Raw genomic sequence first — 17,051 nt, 5'->3', positions numbered from 1 at the left:
CGGAGCCTGTGCTCCGCAACGGGAGAGGCCACAACAGTGAGAGGCCCGCGTACCGCAAAAAAAAAAAAAATGCTCTCCAAAGTTCAGATTCCCAATCTTCTCTTTTTTGGAAGAGCGCACTGTAATAAGAAGCCCTAAAATCTCCAAAAAAGTTTGATTCTCTCTTTTCACGCAAATCGAAATAAATACCAATCAATCCACATATTATATAGTATTACATTACCTAAGCTGCTGTTCTTTGCTGGCATCCTGTTCTAAAGCATGAAAGTCCACAGACAACAAAGCAACAATGGAATTGACAGCTTCCACTCCAGAGAGAAGACGAAGGATGAGTTTTTTATCCTGAGCCCAGCTTTGGCTCTGGTCAGCAGGAGCACAAAGTGCCATCCGCACCAAGCAGGGCAGGAGAAGTCTTAATTCTGGGTCACTTAAAGATGCCAAACGAACAACGTCCACCTTCTGCATTGCCTCAAAAGCAAAAGGACTGACAAACTGAAGGCTTGTACACTCGGTCATTATCACTGTTGATCCTAGTGGTTAAAAAAAAAAAGTAGGGGTATAACTCCACATGTATGAGTTCCCCTCTTTTTAAAACCTCTGAAAAACGTGGTTTATCTTTAATAGGCCCTGATGTTGGCAATATTCCTGGCACAATTAAAGGCTCCCTATGTTTCTACTGCCACCTGGAAAATGAGAAAGAAAACAGAGTATATTAATGTCTCTTTCAGACTTAGGGACCTTCTGTTCTAACACTCCCATTTTGCAAAGAAGGAATATGAAACCCAGAGAGATTAAGTAACAGGCCCAGAGGAGTATTACTAGTCAGTGGCAAAATCCAAGGCTGAACCCTCATCTACTAAATCCCAGTCCAGTAATTTCTCCACTGTACCAGTCCTATGAGTGCCACAATGCAAGTAAAAGGACAGCATAGTTAAGGACGCTCACCTTTTGTACCTCTTTATTTTCACACGCCTACCCAACGTATGTGAAGAACCATTAAGCTTCTCTTTCCCACCCTCCACGAGTCGGTGGAAGCACTGGTAAATCGCCTCACTAGCCAGAAGTTATGACAGTTATAACGCCCTGGAGACCTTAACACTATCCTATATCCCCTGTGTTACTAGTAACAAACAAACAAAAAACCAGCTGTGTAGGTGCAATTAGCTGTGGGAGAAAGCTGAGTCCCACTTGGGCACTTCTCTGTCTTCAAGAGCACTCAGAAACAGAAAAAGCAAGTAGCAGGTCGCCAAAGCCATCCCCTTTGAGACCCACAGACTAGCAGAAACGTGGGTAACAGAGGGCTGGGCAGAAACGTTTTGCTTTTAAGCAAAAGGAGCTGGCCTTTTAACAGAGGGGCGGGCTGATAGAGCCGAGGCGCCAAGACATGTGTGCTCATAGGTCTGGCCCCGGGCGTAACGAGAACCAACCAATCCCTCTGGCTGAGAAAAGTCGGGCAGGTTGCGGACATGGACCCCGAAACGCTCTGACGCCTGAGAAGTGAAAGCTTCATACCTTGAAATCTACCCTCCAACCTCCCGGTACCCCACGGGGATTCGGGGCCCTAGAGGCGGCACTAGAGGCGGGACGCGGTAGAAATCTAGAGCGCTGTCCGAAGTTGGGCCTAGGCGATAATCCGGATTCCCCAGCCCTGGCTGTGCCCTGAGTCGACCTGGGCAGCAAAAACCCAGTCGCCGGGACCAATCGGGGCAGCGGTGCGATGGGGGCTCGATGAGGACACCGCACAAAGGCACAGCCCGGGCTGAAGGGAGGGGAAAGCGGAGGAGACTGCTTCAACCTGCACAGAGCACCTTCATTCATCCCCAGCGCCTGGCTCCCGTCGGCCACCGTACTGGACTGAAAAGAAGGGTTGCTGCGAAAGGAAAACCGGAGACGTCGGCGATGATGCAACGGCACGCATGGGCGGCTCCACCCACTTCCGCCTTCTCTGTGTGCTCTACCCAACTTCCCCCTGGGAGTTGTAGGATCGTGCTGTTTGCAGTCTCTTTTCCAGAGCATACCAGCTGAATCCTTTTAGATAAATCATTAAGGCCCTCCGAACTGCAATTTCATTATCACAGGACTACCGTGGCATTCAAATGACAACGTGTGTAAAAGAAATGTTAAAGTTGGGACTTCCCTGGTGGCGCAGTGGTTAACAATCCGCCTGCCAATGCAGAGGACACGGGTTCGAGCCCTGGTGTGGGAAGATCCCACATGCCGCGGAGCAACTAAGCCCCGTGCGCCACAACTACTGAGCCTGAGCTCTAGAGCCCGAGAGCCACAACTAGCGAAGCCCCCGCGCCTAGAGCCCGTGCTCCGCAACAAGAGAAGCCACCGCAATGAGAAGCCAGCGCACCGCAACGAAGAATAGCCCCCACTCACCGCAACTAGAGAAAGCCCGCAAGAAGCAACGAAGACCCAAGGCAGCCAAAAATAAATAATTAAAAAAAAAAAAAGTTAAAGTTGCCCCCACTATTCTTTGACCAGAACACTAATAGAACCAGACTGTACACATTTCTTTCCATCTCTGCCTATACAACTGTGGTGCCCTTTCAGCACCAGTTTTATAATCCTAGGATTTGTTGGAGAATTTAAAAAGCAATCTAATCCCAAGCCTTCTTCTGCTCTCGACCTCAACACACAGTCATCAGTTAAAATTAAACATCTTCATTTCGGGTTCTCAGGAATCATAGATCCTTAGAGGACGATGGATGGAGTTTAAGGAATTCTCTAGAATCCGTGCAAAATTGTGAGTGTTTGACAGTTCTTCTGGAAAGAGGGTCCAAAACTTGCAACAACTTCTCAAAGGAGTTTTGATCACCCAGTAGATTAAGAACCTCTAGTCTCTATATATTTTCATATTATTTCTGGTTCCTGATTCAACCAATGTGTATTTAACACCTTCTATTCAGCAGATATTATGCGGGGAGCCGAAACAAAAACATTTTACAGAGATAGAGTACTTAATAGTTTCTAAAGCTTTGACAAAGGGATAATCTCTCTAAAAATAAGGTCTGCTTTCAACACGAAAAATCAGCAAAGGAAGAAAAGAACTAATGTGTGTTACAGTGTTTCTCAAACTTTTTTCCACCTGGCCCACAGTAATACATTTCACATTGTGACCCAGAGCACAGATATACATGTATATCCACATTTACATGGAAACAAATGTTTTATGACATAATACACATATTACGTGTCATGTATTCTATTTCACTTCTTTAAATTGCTGGTCACTGCACACTAAAATTGATTTCACAATCAATTTCACAATGGGTTACAAACTGTACAATATTGTTACTTTTTAGGCTGATAATCTATTAAGGACCTACTTACTGAACACTTGCTAGGCACTAGTGCTTTGTATCTGTTATCTGATTTAATTCTCTGAGGTAGGTAATATTATTTCCATTTTACAGTTGTGGGAATCGAGAGTGAGAGGTTAAGCAATTTCATTCTCCCTGGATGATCATTTCACAAGAGTGAAGGGAATTCAAACACTGGCTTGGGGGATGAATAAGAGGAGGAGGTGGATATGAACTAAGTGATTTTTTTTTTTTGCGCAGTACGTGGGCCTCTCACTGCAGTGGCCTCTCCCGACGCGGAGCACAGGCTCCGGACGCGCAGGCCCAGCGGCCATGGCTCACGGGCCCAGCCGCTCCGCAGCATGCGGGATCCTCCCAGACTGGGGCACGAACCCGTGTCCCCTGCATCAGCAGGTGGACTCAACCACTGCGCCACCAGGGAAGCCCCGAACTAAGTGATTTTTAAGATCTCTTCCAATTCTGTTTATGATCCTGTAATCACTAATGGAGACACAACATGTACATCCATCTTGATCTGTAGAGAATAGCAAATCATATCCTACCTGAATGAGATATCTAGAGTGTAATGGTGATGAGTATTGATACTTATCTTCCTCCAAGTACCTTTCTCTTCCAATTTTTATCTCAGTGAATATTTCTAACACCCAGAGTTGCTCAAGCTAGAAACCTGGAAGTCATCCTAGACTCCAACCCCTCCCCCTCATATCCACTTAGTCAACAAAAGTCTTTCAAATCTACATTGTAATGTTTGCCAGTGAAATCATTTTTGTAATCATTCTATAGAACTCAGAAATCCTAGTGAAAAAAGATTTATTCATGAGCTTTTGAGTTTTAGATTGGCTTCCTCTGAGGCCTACTCCCTAACTATACTAAAACCAATTTTTAAAGACTTGGCAGATCAGATGTTTACTTAAGGCAGATTCGGGAACTTCTAGAATGGTAAATAATGCTAGAAATTAGCCTTTGATTATCAAAGGAGTATCTTATCAAAGGATTATCAAGAGTATCTTATATAATTATGGCATACCTTTTTGTTATTAAATGTTTGAGGAAATAATCCCTTTTTAAGACCAATGTGGTACTGAGGCTCATTACCTTTTCTCCTCATGAAAAGATATGTTTCATCAATTCTATGATGACTTTTTTTCACATTTTAACATCTCTGAAACTGGAACATCTTACAATTACTAGGTGTTAAGCTGTTCTTGACAGCATTTTTTTTTCTTAGTGGTACATAAAATGTTTTGCAATTACTGGTGTCTTAGATTTGATGAAACATGTTATAAAGTTCCTATACTTTAAGTCCTGGATGAAGTGAACATTCACCTCTGACTGGCTTACTTTGCGGAGCACAGGCTCCGGACGCGCAGGCTCAGCGGCCATGGCTCACGGGCCCAGCCACTCTGCGGCATGTGGGATCTTCCCGGACCGGGGCACGAACCCGTGTCCCCTGCATCGGCAGGCGGACTCTCAACCATGACTGGCTTACTTTGATTTATTCTTTCCTACTTTAACTATTTTTCAATCAGACTAAGGGAAGAAAGAAAAAGAGAAACAAAAAAAGAGAAAAAAACAGTATCTACTGTGTTTCAGGTACTCTAGGTGCTTTTATGTAAATTATTGCCCAGTAAATGAGCTTCAACAAATTAGAAGACTTAGGTATTTAAAGGAGCACCAATGTTCTTTGGAAATAGAATCACGGAATTTCAAAAGTAAAGGGATCTCAGGAGATATCTAGCTCCAGTTTTCTCAACATGGAACTCTTTTTATAATTATCCTCAACAGTGTGTCTATTTTACAAAATTTCTTCAATTGTTTCTGCCTGTCAAGAACCTTTGGACTCTTCTTTTATACCGGCTATCTGCTTTGGCTAAACATATCATACCTGCATTAATTTTTTTTTTTTTTTTTTTTTTTTTTGTGGTACTCGGGCCTCTCACTGTTGTGGCCTCTCCCGTTGCGGAGAACAGGCTCCGGACGCGCAGGCTCAGCGGCCATGGCTCACGGGCCTAGCTGCTCCGCGGCATGTGGGATCTTCCTGGACCCGGGCACGAACCCGTGTCCCCTGCATCGGCAGGCGGACTCTCAACCACTGCGCCACCAGGGAAGCCCTACATTAATTTTATAGGTAAATTGTTGAGTACAATTGGGTCCAGCCAAGGTTCTGTAGCATAACATTAGAGACATCCCTCCAAGTTGACATAGCTCCACCAATCAAGCCTTTTTGGGTATAATTGTTCAACCAATTATGAATCATCCCAACTACTAAAACACTTCCCTTCTAAGGGATAAAGTTCACTTTCTTTAAGGTGGCACTCAAAAGACAGTTTTTTCGTGGTCCGACTCCTCTCTAGCCTAGACTTCTGCCATGTCCCACCATGGTGCCTCTGTTTTAGTCAGTCTGAACTGCTTGTTTCCCAAATCCTTCATGTTATTCATGGGTCTTCTCCCCTACTGTTCTTCCTGTGTGGAATGCCTTTTATTCTCTTTATGTAGTAACCCCCAAGTATCCTTTAAGTCTCACTTCTAGTGTTCCCTTGTAAGAAATCCTTTCCTGACAAATCACCTATCTCTTCATTAGACCTAAGTACCCTTCTCCAGTGCTCCCAAGCCACCCTTTGCTTCTTTCCATCGTAGTACTTCATATATTACCCTGTAACTGTTAGAATTTTTAGTCTGTCCCTCTCACCAGAAAGTAAGTACTTTGAGGGCAGGATTCATATTTATTTCTTTGTCCTTGGCACACAGTATGGCACTTACTATTGGTTTTTTAAATTAATTCAAGCATGAATTATGAAACCTTAAAGAACCTGCTGAATGTGGATTTCCGTGATCAGTTTATCAATGCTGTGAAAATAAAATATGAGCTTGGTATCAGCTATTCCCTCTTGTATATGCACTGCATTGTCACTCATACCACTTTAGAGGGCTTATCAAACTGTTTATACAAATGTTTCTCTGTAGACCGAGGGCTTAAGGTCAAAGGTTTGTATTTCATTACTAGGGTAGATAATCAATTCATTTATTGAACGCATAGTGCTTTATCCTGGCTTTTGAGGATCTTGTTCCTAGAGTCAAGTAAATTTGTTAGTAGCTCCTAGGACATAAGTTTTTTAAACTTTAAAAACTGGGCAAGTTGTAATTTCCACTCTTTCAGAACCTTTCATTTTTACAGTGTTTCTGAATTCGTATCTGCAAGTTTTTTCAGCACCCAGGATGTAATTCGTTTGGGTGTGGAGACTTGAGACTCCTTTAAATCAGTTAACTGTCTCTCAGATTTTAACTCCATCATGTTATTTTACATTTTAGAGCCTGAAGACCCTTCAAGCTGATATCTTTTTAGTGGGGGTAGTTTGGGACAGAAGGGAGATAAAGCTTGAGTACTAAATACTTTACCCTTTGTATCTTTTCCATCCTTGCTCTTGCTAGAAACGTATTTGTTGTTGCCATTAAGCATCTTTTTTCTCTTGCAAGCCTTAGTTTATTCTGGATTTGACTCTTCTAGAGAACATAGGTATTATATTAATCATCCCTCACATTTGTATTTTAAAAATTTCAAAGTGTTTTTTGCCGTTTCCTTGGAGGTTCACGAAGCTGGTTAGGAAGATATGGTTACGGTTGAGTTCACATACAAATGAGCAAATTGAGACTTCGAAGTGGTTCAATGATTTGTCTGAAGTCACAAGCAAGAAGGTGGCAAAACTAGGAGTACAAGAATCCTAATCCAGTGACGCCAAACTACTTCTACTAATGTGAAAAAAGTTCCAAGTAATTAAAATGTTATAACTTCATTTAAATTATTTGCAAAACTCACACTAAAGCTAAGTTGTGTAATTTCTGGTATGTTACAAGAAGTCTATATGAAAAATATTACAGTGCCTTACTACATGCTAAGTGTTGCATTGGAACTGTATGCAAAACAGACCAAATTTCTGCCCTTATGGAGTCATTTCGTAGCAGAGGCAATCAATTATAAACTACAAAAAACACTATGAAGTCCCCATACAGTGTTACAATAAGAATATGTAACAATAAGAGTATATAACAAGGGGCCCTGATCTGAGGCAGGGGTATACGTGGTAAGTAGGGGGAGGCCTTAAGGGAAGAATAACCGTGGGACTTTCAAAGAACTCAAATGCCTAGGAGGCTAGGAGAACACAGGAGAAAGGCCCATTCTGGGGCTTGTGGAGAAGTAGGCAGAGGACAAATCATCTAAGACTTTTGGTATCTATCTTTAGAGCAAGAAGCAGCCTTTAGGGTTTTAAGCTACCAAGTAAAGAACATACTGAAAGTAGAGAGACGAAGTTAGGAGGATATTGCAGTGGTCCACCCAGATAAGGTTCTTCTACCCTAATCACCTTTATAGCATTGCATAGTGCTAATTTAGACTAAGGTCAGGCCAATAGAGGCAAAAATGGACATATATGACAGTAAATACAGAAGACCAACAGTTTTTGCTGACTGGTTACAAGGAAGAGTTTGTGGTTGGCACAACTGAATGGATGGTAGTGCCATTCACAGTGACAAGGAACACTATTAAGGACCAGGTGGTTTTTGTGGAGGAAGATTGTTGACTTTAGTTAAAAGTAGATTTACTCAAGAAACAACAAAAGCAGAATCAAGACAAACTCAGGCATTCTGAATGCAAGCCTGTAAGACGCTACATGGTTTGGGGACTGTTGAAATGTATCACTAAGATTTTTTTTTCTCTGTAGTAGGGAGTGGCAAAGTAAGGAAGTTTTTAAAACATCAACCTTTTACCTTCACAAAAGGTCATTCCTGAAACAGTGCTGGTGGGTCGCTCTGAAAGAAAAAAAACACCTCAAACAATATTAAACAGAATTTCTGGTTACAGTTATAGGACCCTGAGAATGAGGGCTCTTTAGTTTTCAGTCCAGGATTGATGTTTTCTAGTGTATACACAGGAAGATATTGGAAACTGTAGACTTAGTATCAGTATAGATGATTCAGGAATACTTTCACAACAGTTAAATTTATCTTTTACCATGAGCCGAAACCACAGACTCTCTTCCTTTCTCTTTTGTTTTTGCTTATGTGAACCCTTCAAATAACCCAGTGTGCCCTTTGGACTTTTATACTCTTTAACTATACGTTCTTGGGGGCATGGGGAATTGACTTACCTGAACTAGTTGTTAACAGAGCAATACACCCTGAATATCTTGTTAAGGGACTTTTATACTCTTAACTATATGTTCTTGGGGGCATGGGGAATTGACTTATCTGAACCAGTTGTTAATAGAGCAATACACCCTGAATATCTTGTTAAGCAAAGCCTGAACATTTAACATGCCTGAGAGATAACGGTCCGTTTCCCTAGAAACTAACATTTCAAAGGTTATTTATTTACTACAAATAGCTTGAATAGAGCTCAAACAGCATTTCTACCTTTATCCTGAAGTAGATGTTCTGCCTCCAGACTTCTTAAAAACCTACAATGACCCTATAGCTCCAAATATTTAATAGTTCTGTAGTAACAATTTTGTCTTGGGCATATTTTGATAATAAAATCATTAAACAGAAAAAAAATTGTTAGAACATGTTGTAATTTTGATTCTAGAATTGTGATAAATGTATATTTGTACCTTTAGTAATAAGCTGATATTATTTCAAGTGACCTCATCAAGTTCATTAGCAAATACATACAGGTATACCTCGGAAACATTGTGGGTTTGGTTTCAGGCCACTGCAGTAAAGCAAATATAATGAAGCAAGTCACATGAAATTTTTGGTTTCCCAGTGCATGTAAAAGTTATGTTTACACTATACTGTAGTCTGTTAAGTATGCAACAGTATTATGTCTAAAAAAGCAATGTACATACCTTAATTTAAAAATACATTATTGCTAAAAAATGCTATCATCTGAGCCTATAGTACCAGTAACATCAAAGATCATTGATCATCGTAAGAAATATAATAATAAAGTTAAAAATATTGTGAGAATTACCAAAATGTGACACCGAGACACGAAGTGAGAAAATGCTGCTAGAAAAATGGCACTGACTTAACGCAGGGTGCCACAAACCTTCAATTTGTAAAAAACCCATTATCTGCCAAGTACAATAAAGTGAAGTGCAGTAAAATGAGATATGCCTGTACTTACGTAAATAATGTGCTACTAATATCAAGATGCCAAGGTCACTTGCATGTGCAATATATTCCTTGTAGAACATTTCAAAATGTTCACCATATTCCATGATTTTACCTCTCAATCTGTAGTTCTTAATTCATATGGAGAACTTGGCAGAAGTTCTGCAAGAAAAGATTCCCAGGGATTCACTACCATCTTGAGCTTTCAAGTCTTAGATTTTGCCATGATGTTCCACAGTGGGTCACAATGTAAAAAGTATATTTGCCTAAGGTAGGGAACATGTCTGTCTCTAAGCAGCTTGAATTCTTAACAAATACTGAAGAAAAAATATCAGTAAGCCACTCAAAATAGGATTTTTCAGAGATTGGTTTTCAATACTTAAAACTACAAACAGTAAAGAAAGGGTGTACGTAGTTGGGCAACGAGTACCCCTCCCCCCCAAAAGCTTGATTTGCAGGTGTTTTTATTTATTTTAAATTATTTATTTATTTATTTGGCTGCACTGGGTCTTAGTTGCTGTACATGGGATCTATTTTTTTTAGTTGCAGCATGCAGGATCTAGTTCCCTGACCAGAGATCGAACCCGGGTCCCCTGCACTGGGACCATGGAGTCTTAACCACTGGACCACCATGGAAGTCCCTGCTTTTTAACTTTAACATAAAGTTAAACTGTTTTAATAGTTAGAAAAAAAATCAGAGGTAATATAAACCATAAGACAAAAAAATTTTAAATAAATGTTCCAACAACATACAGGATTCTTTCTTTTTACTTCCGCTGTCAGAAACGATTTTAAAATGACCACAACAATTTTGGGATCTGTCCTTACTCAGCTTAAGTTTGGACAAAAATATTTTAAACAGAAGCTTATAAAAAATGAGCAGAGATATTTTCAGTGGGTTGTTCATATGTGAACACACTTTTCTGGGAGTTCCCTGGCAGTCCAGTGGTTAGGACTCTGTGCTTTCACTGCCAAAAACCCAGGTTCAATCCCTGGTCCAGGAACTAAGATCCCCCAAGCTGTGCGGCACAGCCAAAAAAAAAAAAAAACAAAAAAACAAAAAAACCCACTTTTCTTATGTTTCAAAAACATCTGTGTGATTTAAAAGAGACACAATTAAGCTTTAAATATTTGAAGGTAACTTGTTTAGACTAGAAAACATATCAAACTGATCAGCCTAAAAGGAATTAATACGTAGGTACATATACAATTTTCCTGTATATTATACACCGAGGTATGATTAAAATCTTTAAAAAAATAAAATACTTCAGATGAAGAAATTGAAACTCCATTAGTCAGTTTTTAGGTTGCCCCTTTTCATTTATAAGTGACATAAAAATACTACTTTTTACACAAATTTAAGACAAATATTTTCAACAGAATGAGACACCACAATGAAGGCTTCATGAATAATTTATTCCATTTGAAGTTTTTTTTTTGTTTTTGTTTTTTTTTAAAAAGTATAAACCTTTTCATTTCCTCAATCACAATTTGTACAACTCAGTGTTATGGCATTCGGCAGCAATAGTGTTTGTTCCTTCTTCTTTTTTTGTTGCGTTAAAGAAAAAAAAAAAGCAATTGGACCATATTAAATCTCACTGCTAAACAACTTTAAAACGCCCCTTCATAAAGTGACCAAGCTATTTTGAGAGAGTTGATGCGGACATGTCCAGTAATGACATTACAATTTGTAGTTTAAACTCAGTAACTTTAAGGTCCACAAATCCAGTTTACTTTGAAAACTAAAGCTATTTTAAAACTTCATGAATACATCAACCTGAGGAGTATTTTAGGTCCCAAATCCAGTTTTTAAATTAATACTCCACAAAAAAGAAAACATATATATAAAAATTTAAACACAGTTCTGGGCCCATTAAAACACCAGGAAAAATCGAAAGGTCAAGATTTCTAGCAGATTTTTTTGAGGGGTGGGGGGAAACAAAAAAAAATGTATGTCAAAAACATTTTTCCTTAATTTAGACAAACTAAACTCTTAAGAGGAAACCCAGACCAAAACATCACTCATGCAACATTAAATGTATTAACAGACTGATATGCGATGCCATAGTGGATGAACAGCAAATTATATGATGCAACAGCATTTAAAAACTTCCTTTTAATGTATTCAATTTGAACATTTTAAATAATGCAACATAGTACTTTGATATTACAGTATTAACATAGTGCTTGATTAAAGATCTGAAAATCTTTGTAGTAACACATTAAGTTAAAAAATTACCTCAGAAGGTAAATATGAAGACGAAAGGAGAATATTTTAATACAGTAATCTGTGCCATACTGACAATTGAGTACGAATACAGCTGAGGATAGTTGACTAAGTAGTAAGAGCTTAATTTTAGTGGTTTAAGAAAAGTTAGAAAGATTTAAAAATTACAGCTACTTTAAAATTTAAGGATTACATATAAGTACACTTGGTGGCCTTCTGGCCAAACAATAAGGTGTACAGAAATTTATTCATACAGTGTTAATTCACAGTCCTGATAACTGAATGGCTTGCATAAGAAAGGTATGGCTAGATGTTTCTCACTGGCTGGAAGCAGACATTATATAACTAATCTTTTAAAATGCCAAAATATTCAACTCCCACCCTGCTTTGTAATGGATAACTGCACAAAAAACAGACATTAGCACTGTAACAAAGAAGTCAAGGTGTTGGTGATCAACTGGTATAAAGTATATTACTTTGCTTACCTATTTAAACAAAACAAAACTACCCATACTTGTCTGTGACAGTACATTAGTAGTCAGATCCATCATCCTGCATGAAAGGCTTAATTTATTTTTTTTTCCTGAACCAAATCTCCTGACCTTTTCTAATGGCTATTTAATAATTTTCTATTTGAGTGTGAATTTATATATGAAGGGCAAAAAAAATCTTATCAGTAAATCCTGTATATTTGGGAACTATTCCCTGATTCCCAGATAAAAAGGAATTGTATAATGGGTTCCTTCCTTATGGCTCCATATAAAAGAAACTATCAGGGAATAATTTTTTAAAAATCTGTTTTCAAACTGAGGTGTGGTTACTATAGGCTAGTGATTTAAACAATTGAGAATACAGCTTTTATTTGTAAGAGTCACTATTGAGTTAATAAAACATATAAAAAAGGATACTGTTTTAATAGAAATTCCAAATAAGCATCTTTCCCCTCAAATCTCAGACAAGTGTTTTTTTAAAGTACAGAACAAAATATGCCAACATAATCTGTAGTGTGTTAGCATAATTTAAGAACAAATGCAGAGATGTGATCTTTAAATTTTAACTTCAAAATATGCTGACCATTGGGATTGCATTATAATTTTGAAGAAATGATCAAAAACCTCTGTCACCAATTGTTTTTTTCTATAGGAAAAACAAGACTTGCTAATGTTTCAATATACACAATTTGAAGAAATTATATTGTTCATAAGAAAGTGATATTTAAGCTAAGCATATAGTATTTACAAAACAAGTTTCAGTTAAAAAATCAAAAGCCAACCAAAAAACAACAAAACATACCAAATTACAGTTTTGTAAATACAATCAATTTTGTCCTTGTAGAGAATTAGTGAACATACAAATTCAAAATTTAGCTAGACTGCTTCCAAGAAAGACAGGTAGACTTGGCGACTGTGAATTCAAGTCAGCGACACAGGTAGGAGGCTAACTTGGACTCTCTTGTGAGCAGCACTGTAGAAAGGATTTTTTAAGGGGATAAAGCCTGCATAGAAGCAGTTATCTTGGCATGTGCAAACAAGAAGAGGGAAAGCTGTATTGAAGGAAGGGGTGAATTAAAGTCCCTAAAATTCAAGTCCCTTCTTTAGGGAGGTGAGAACCTCCTTGGCATATGCCCTGCCTTAATCTGAGCTGTGTTACAGAAAAGTACAGACTCTGGTGTTTGGGACTGCCATCTCCAAACCAAGAAAATTAAATAAATAAAAAGGCAAAAGGAAACGGGTTAAGTTTAGAAAATGGTTCTTTAACTAGTGGAATAGTCTGAATACCAGAATTCACTGAGGATCTATTTACACCACAGTTTGATTGCACTCACACATCCATACATATGCATACTCTCACACACATTCCCAATCTTTAATTAAAAAAAAAAAAGTCAATCAAGAGTGACTGCTCTTAAAATAATTTGTAAAATGCCTAGAGCTGGGCTAAATTTCAACCTTATAGCAGATCCTGAAGATAATTTTCATAAGTAATAATATTCCCATGCCTAGATGTGCCACTGTTAAAACAACAACAAAAAATGTAAGCATGTAACATTAAACACCAAAATTAGTTTAAGCATTCAGTAGCAAATGTTTTTCTTGTAAAACTAAGTTTCTTTCACTGGAAATGGCCTGAAATATTAGTCATAGCCCTAAACCATAGTACAAAATATAACTGAAGAATTCTCATTTTATTCTAAGTTAAACCACCTAACAATATCACTTGTATATTGCCATCATGTTATTCTGTAAAGGTGTGACTGATATATAAAATGTTGTAAGACCTGGTACCTTTTCAATTTATAAACACAGTGAACTTCATTACTGTACATGTACTCTGCAACTACAGCTTAGCTGTAAATCCTCCACACACAATGGTATGGACATTATTCCCCCTCTATCCCCATTAAACTGTACATCAAGACAATACAAATTTACTGTCCCACCCACCCCCTTACAAAAAAATAATACTCTAAAAGCAACCCTACTGCAACTTTTTAATTAAGACGATTACATATATTTTAGACCAATTGCTTTAAAGCAAGAAGGCAGTATAAACCTTCTAGGAAAATTTTTATAAAAGAGGTTAAGAAATATAAGACAATTTATACATTTAAAAACTTACAATAAATAAGAGATGCAGGCATTTTGAATACTAGATACTATAATCCAATACAAGAACATCTTGATGTTCTGAAGCCATATGTTGAAATTCATTGTTCCTCATGTTTCCTTCTCCATGCTTTTAATATTCATTTAACATGACTGGGTACTATGGCTCATTACTTTTCACAAATACTGTGACTGGAAAAAAAAGGTTAATTTTGCTACGAAAATGTTATAATACGCTTTGTATGATCAGTCATCATCCTAAAGAGTTCAGTATAGTCAATGAAAAATAACAGGGTTATCGCCCATACCCCCAAGTCAAAACAATATTTGTTGAAGTAATAAGAATTAGACCCCATCACAAATGACTTTCACTGAGAAGATAATTGTAACTTAATCTTGCAGCGAAATATCTTTTTCCCTTGTTCTTTTCTTGCACAGTTCCATCAAATGAAGATCACAGCATATTCATGATAAAGTTATATAACTGATTCAGCACCACAAAATGAATTGGGAGACATGAGCGTCTGTCCTGGATTGCAGGGTCACAGGTTAGCCAGGAGAGTGCATTGTACTGTTCCAAAACAAACCTGAAAAGCAAGTAAACTATGTAAGTCACGTGTTTACTTGCACTTTAAATTCTGGAAGCAATTTCCAATGATGGCATCTAAGATTCAAAGTCAATTTAAAGAAAAAAGTGGAAGGTATGAAAATAGAGAGTCTTGAGGAGACTAAAGAAAACTGATTTTCATTAAAATTGTTCTCAAAAGTAGACTACACGTGTTAGAAAGAAAAGCACTCACTCTGAATGATATATAATTCATCTAGCAATCCAAGGGTGCATAACTGTAAACTACCGCCAAAAATGAGAAAAATACATAAGGATCAACATTGTATTCTTGCAAAGTTGTTATGGAGAACTCTTAATGGTAAAAAGAGCTGTACCTGAGGACATCTGAAGTCTGATTTGAGTCAAGTGGGTGGGAGTGTTTACTGTGAAGCAGCTCGTCAGATTGCACTGAAGGCACGTGGAGGTGCAAAGAGGCCTAAAAAATAACAGGTAATCAGTCAGCCAAATGGAAAAGATCTGTTGGTTTTACCTTATTCTCGCAAGGTCTCTTCCTTGATGAAATACATTTTAGATCTATGTAATGAATGGGAGCCACTATAAACATGTTCGATCTTCTTCTTTAATTCATTACATAAGTAATTTTTAAGTGTGAACTTAAAACTTTTTCAGCTTTATTGCTTTTGAGACCGCATAATAATCCTGAAAAAGGATCTCTAATTATTTGCTAAGTGTAACCTGCCTAGATATGTAAAGTAAATGTTTAAGAAAGCACAAAATTGATAAACCTGAGTACAGTCTCTAGGTTACATAGACTGTGCAAATTAACCTAGGCCTAGCAATGAAAACAGTAATAGAAGTAAGCATATGCAAATATTTTACTTAGGAAGTGATAAACCTTAAGCAGAGCTACCTCTGGTGGAATTGTGAGCACAGATGCATTCCTTTGCCCACTCAATTTCACAATGGAGGCTTAATAACAACTGGCACACCCATTTAGGTATGGCAATGAAGAATGAAAGAAAGGAATGTGGTACTCGTTTCACATTTCAGTTCCACGACCAGGGATCAAACCCGAGCCCCCTGCAATGGAAGTGCACAGTCCTAACCACTGGACCACCAGGGAAGTCCCTGTAGAAACTCTTGACAGGTCTCACTCTGTATACTACTGTAAAAGGTACTATTTTATATTTAGGTGTTCTCTCCTCTACAATTGTAATATACGTATAAAATCTTGTTGTATATTCAGAAATATAACCAAAAATATGTTTCAACTGCCCATAAACTCTTGATTTGAGTTATAAGCAAACGTCTCTCATGTGGCAGATCACTACAAATAAATGAATGTACTTAGTACCAGTGCTCTAATTTCAATGATAAAAAGATTTTTTAATCATCTAGGTAACAACCTATTTTTTTCCCAAGCCAAGAGAAACATACCAGATGGTTTTATTTGCCTATGGTATAGAAATAAAATGGGATGTATGAAAACAAAAGGTGAACAAAATTATGGTAAGTTATGCCTTACCTGGTAATTCAGACCAGAAGTCCTAATCTTGTTACACTGTATCTGAGGGTGAATGCCCACTTTACACTATCCTCTCTGCAAATATTGAGTAGAAAAGAATCTGGATAGTCCCTTGGACTTTTTGTGAAGTGGTGTTTCTTAAAAATATGTTCTGTGAAACACTATTAATAGGTGTTACCCTTTTCCTGTGTATTAAAGTAAGTTTGGTGGTAAATGGCAGGCAAACAATGTTATTTGCTGCTGTTTTTCAGAGCTTTTAATGTGTATTCTAACAACAAAAGGGGGGTGGGGGCAGAAAGCACATGTAGCACTTCCGAAAGCACCGAAGAACACTTTGTTTTGTAGAAACTCCAAGGTTTACTATGATGCAGAAACCCCCTTGGGAATATGTTCTTGTAATGAGATCTGTATAGACCATTGCACAAAGAATAGACTGAAAGAGGAAGAAAAGTCATATGCTAGAACTATTACCTTGGCCAACACTCTCTAATTATATTACCTCACTAATAGTCAATTCAGATCAACAGCTCTTGTATTCTTCATGAATGTGCCACAGCAATTCATTGCTTAATCACAAATGTCACTGACTCAATGGTATGTGAGCCAAGGGAACCAAGATTTAATAGCAACAGGCTTAAAAGACAGCAACAAGCCTATTGGTTAAAGTAACCACTAAAATATAACACTAAAA

At 38.0% G+C, this 17,051-nt stretch overlaps 2 protein-coding genes across 3 annotated transcripts in view; both read right to left on the bottom strand.

Moving 5' to 3' along the window:
* Positions 1–558, bottom strand: part of INTS2 (integrator complex subunit 2) — a 50,510-nt gene extending 49,952 nt beyond the window's left edge. The window contains exon 1 of the mRNA XM_060134283.1: positions 224–558. Within this exon, the coding sequence (XP_059990266.1) occupies positions 224–516 (293 nt within the window). The 5' untranslated portion in view covers positions 517–558. The remainder of the gene's footprint in view (positions 1–223) is intronic.
* A 10,271-nt stretch (positions 559–10,829) lies between these two features.
* Positions 10,830–17,051, bottom strand: part of MED13 (mediator complex subunit 13) — a 94,623-nt gene continuing 88,401 nt past the window's right edge. For both annotated transcript variants that reach the window (XM_060133170.1, XM_060133171.1), the window contains exons 29-30: positions 15,210–15,310; positions 10,830–14,854 (exon numbers count right to left, since the gene is read on the bottom strand). In XM_060133170.1, the coding sequence (XP_059989153.1) occupies positions 14,722–14,854; positions 15,210–15,310 (234 nt within the window). In that variant the 3' untranslated portion in view covers positions 10,830–14,721. The remainder of the gene's footprint in view (positions 14,855–15,209; positions 15,311–17,051) is intronic.

This window comes from Lagenorhynchus albirostris, chromosome 20 (genome assembly GCF_949774975.1).
Source record: "Lagenorhynchus albirostris chromosome 20, mLagAlb1.1, whole genome shotgun sequence".
Taxonomy (NCBI): Eukaryota; Metazoa; Chordata; class Mammalia; order Artiodactyla; family Delphinidae; genus Lagenorhynchus; species Lagenorhynchus albirostris.
Note: the sequence above shows the minus strand (reverse complement) of the source record. Positions and strands in the feature narration are given on the sequence as shown.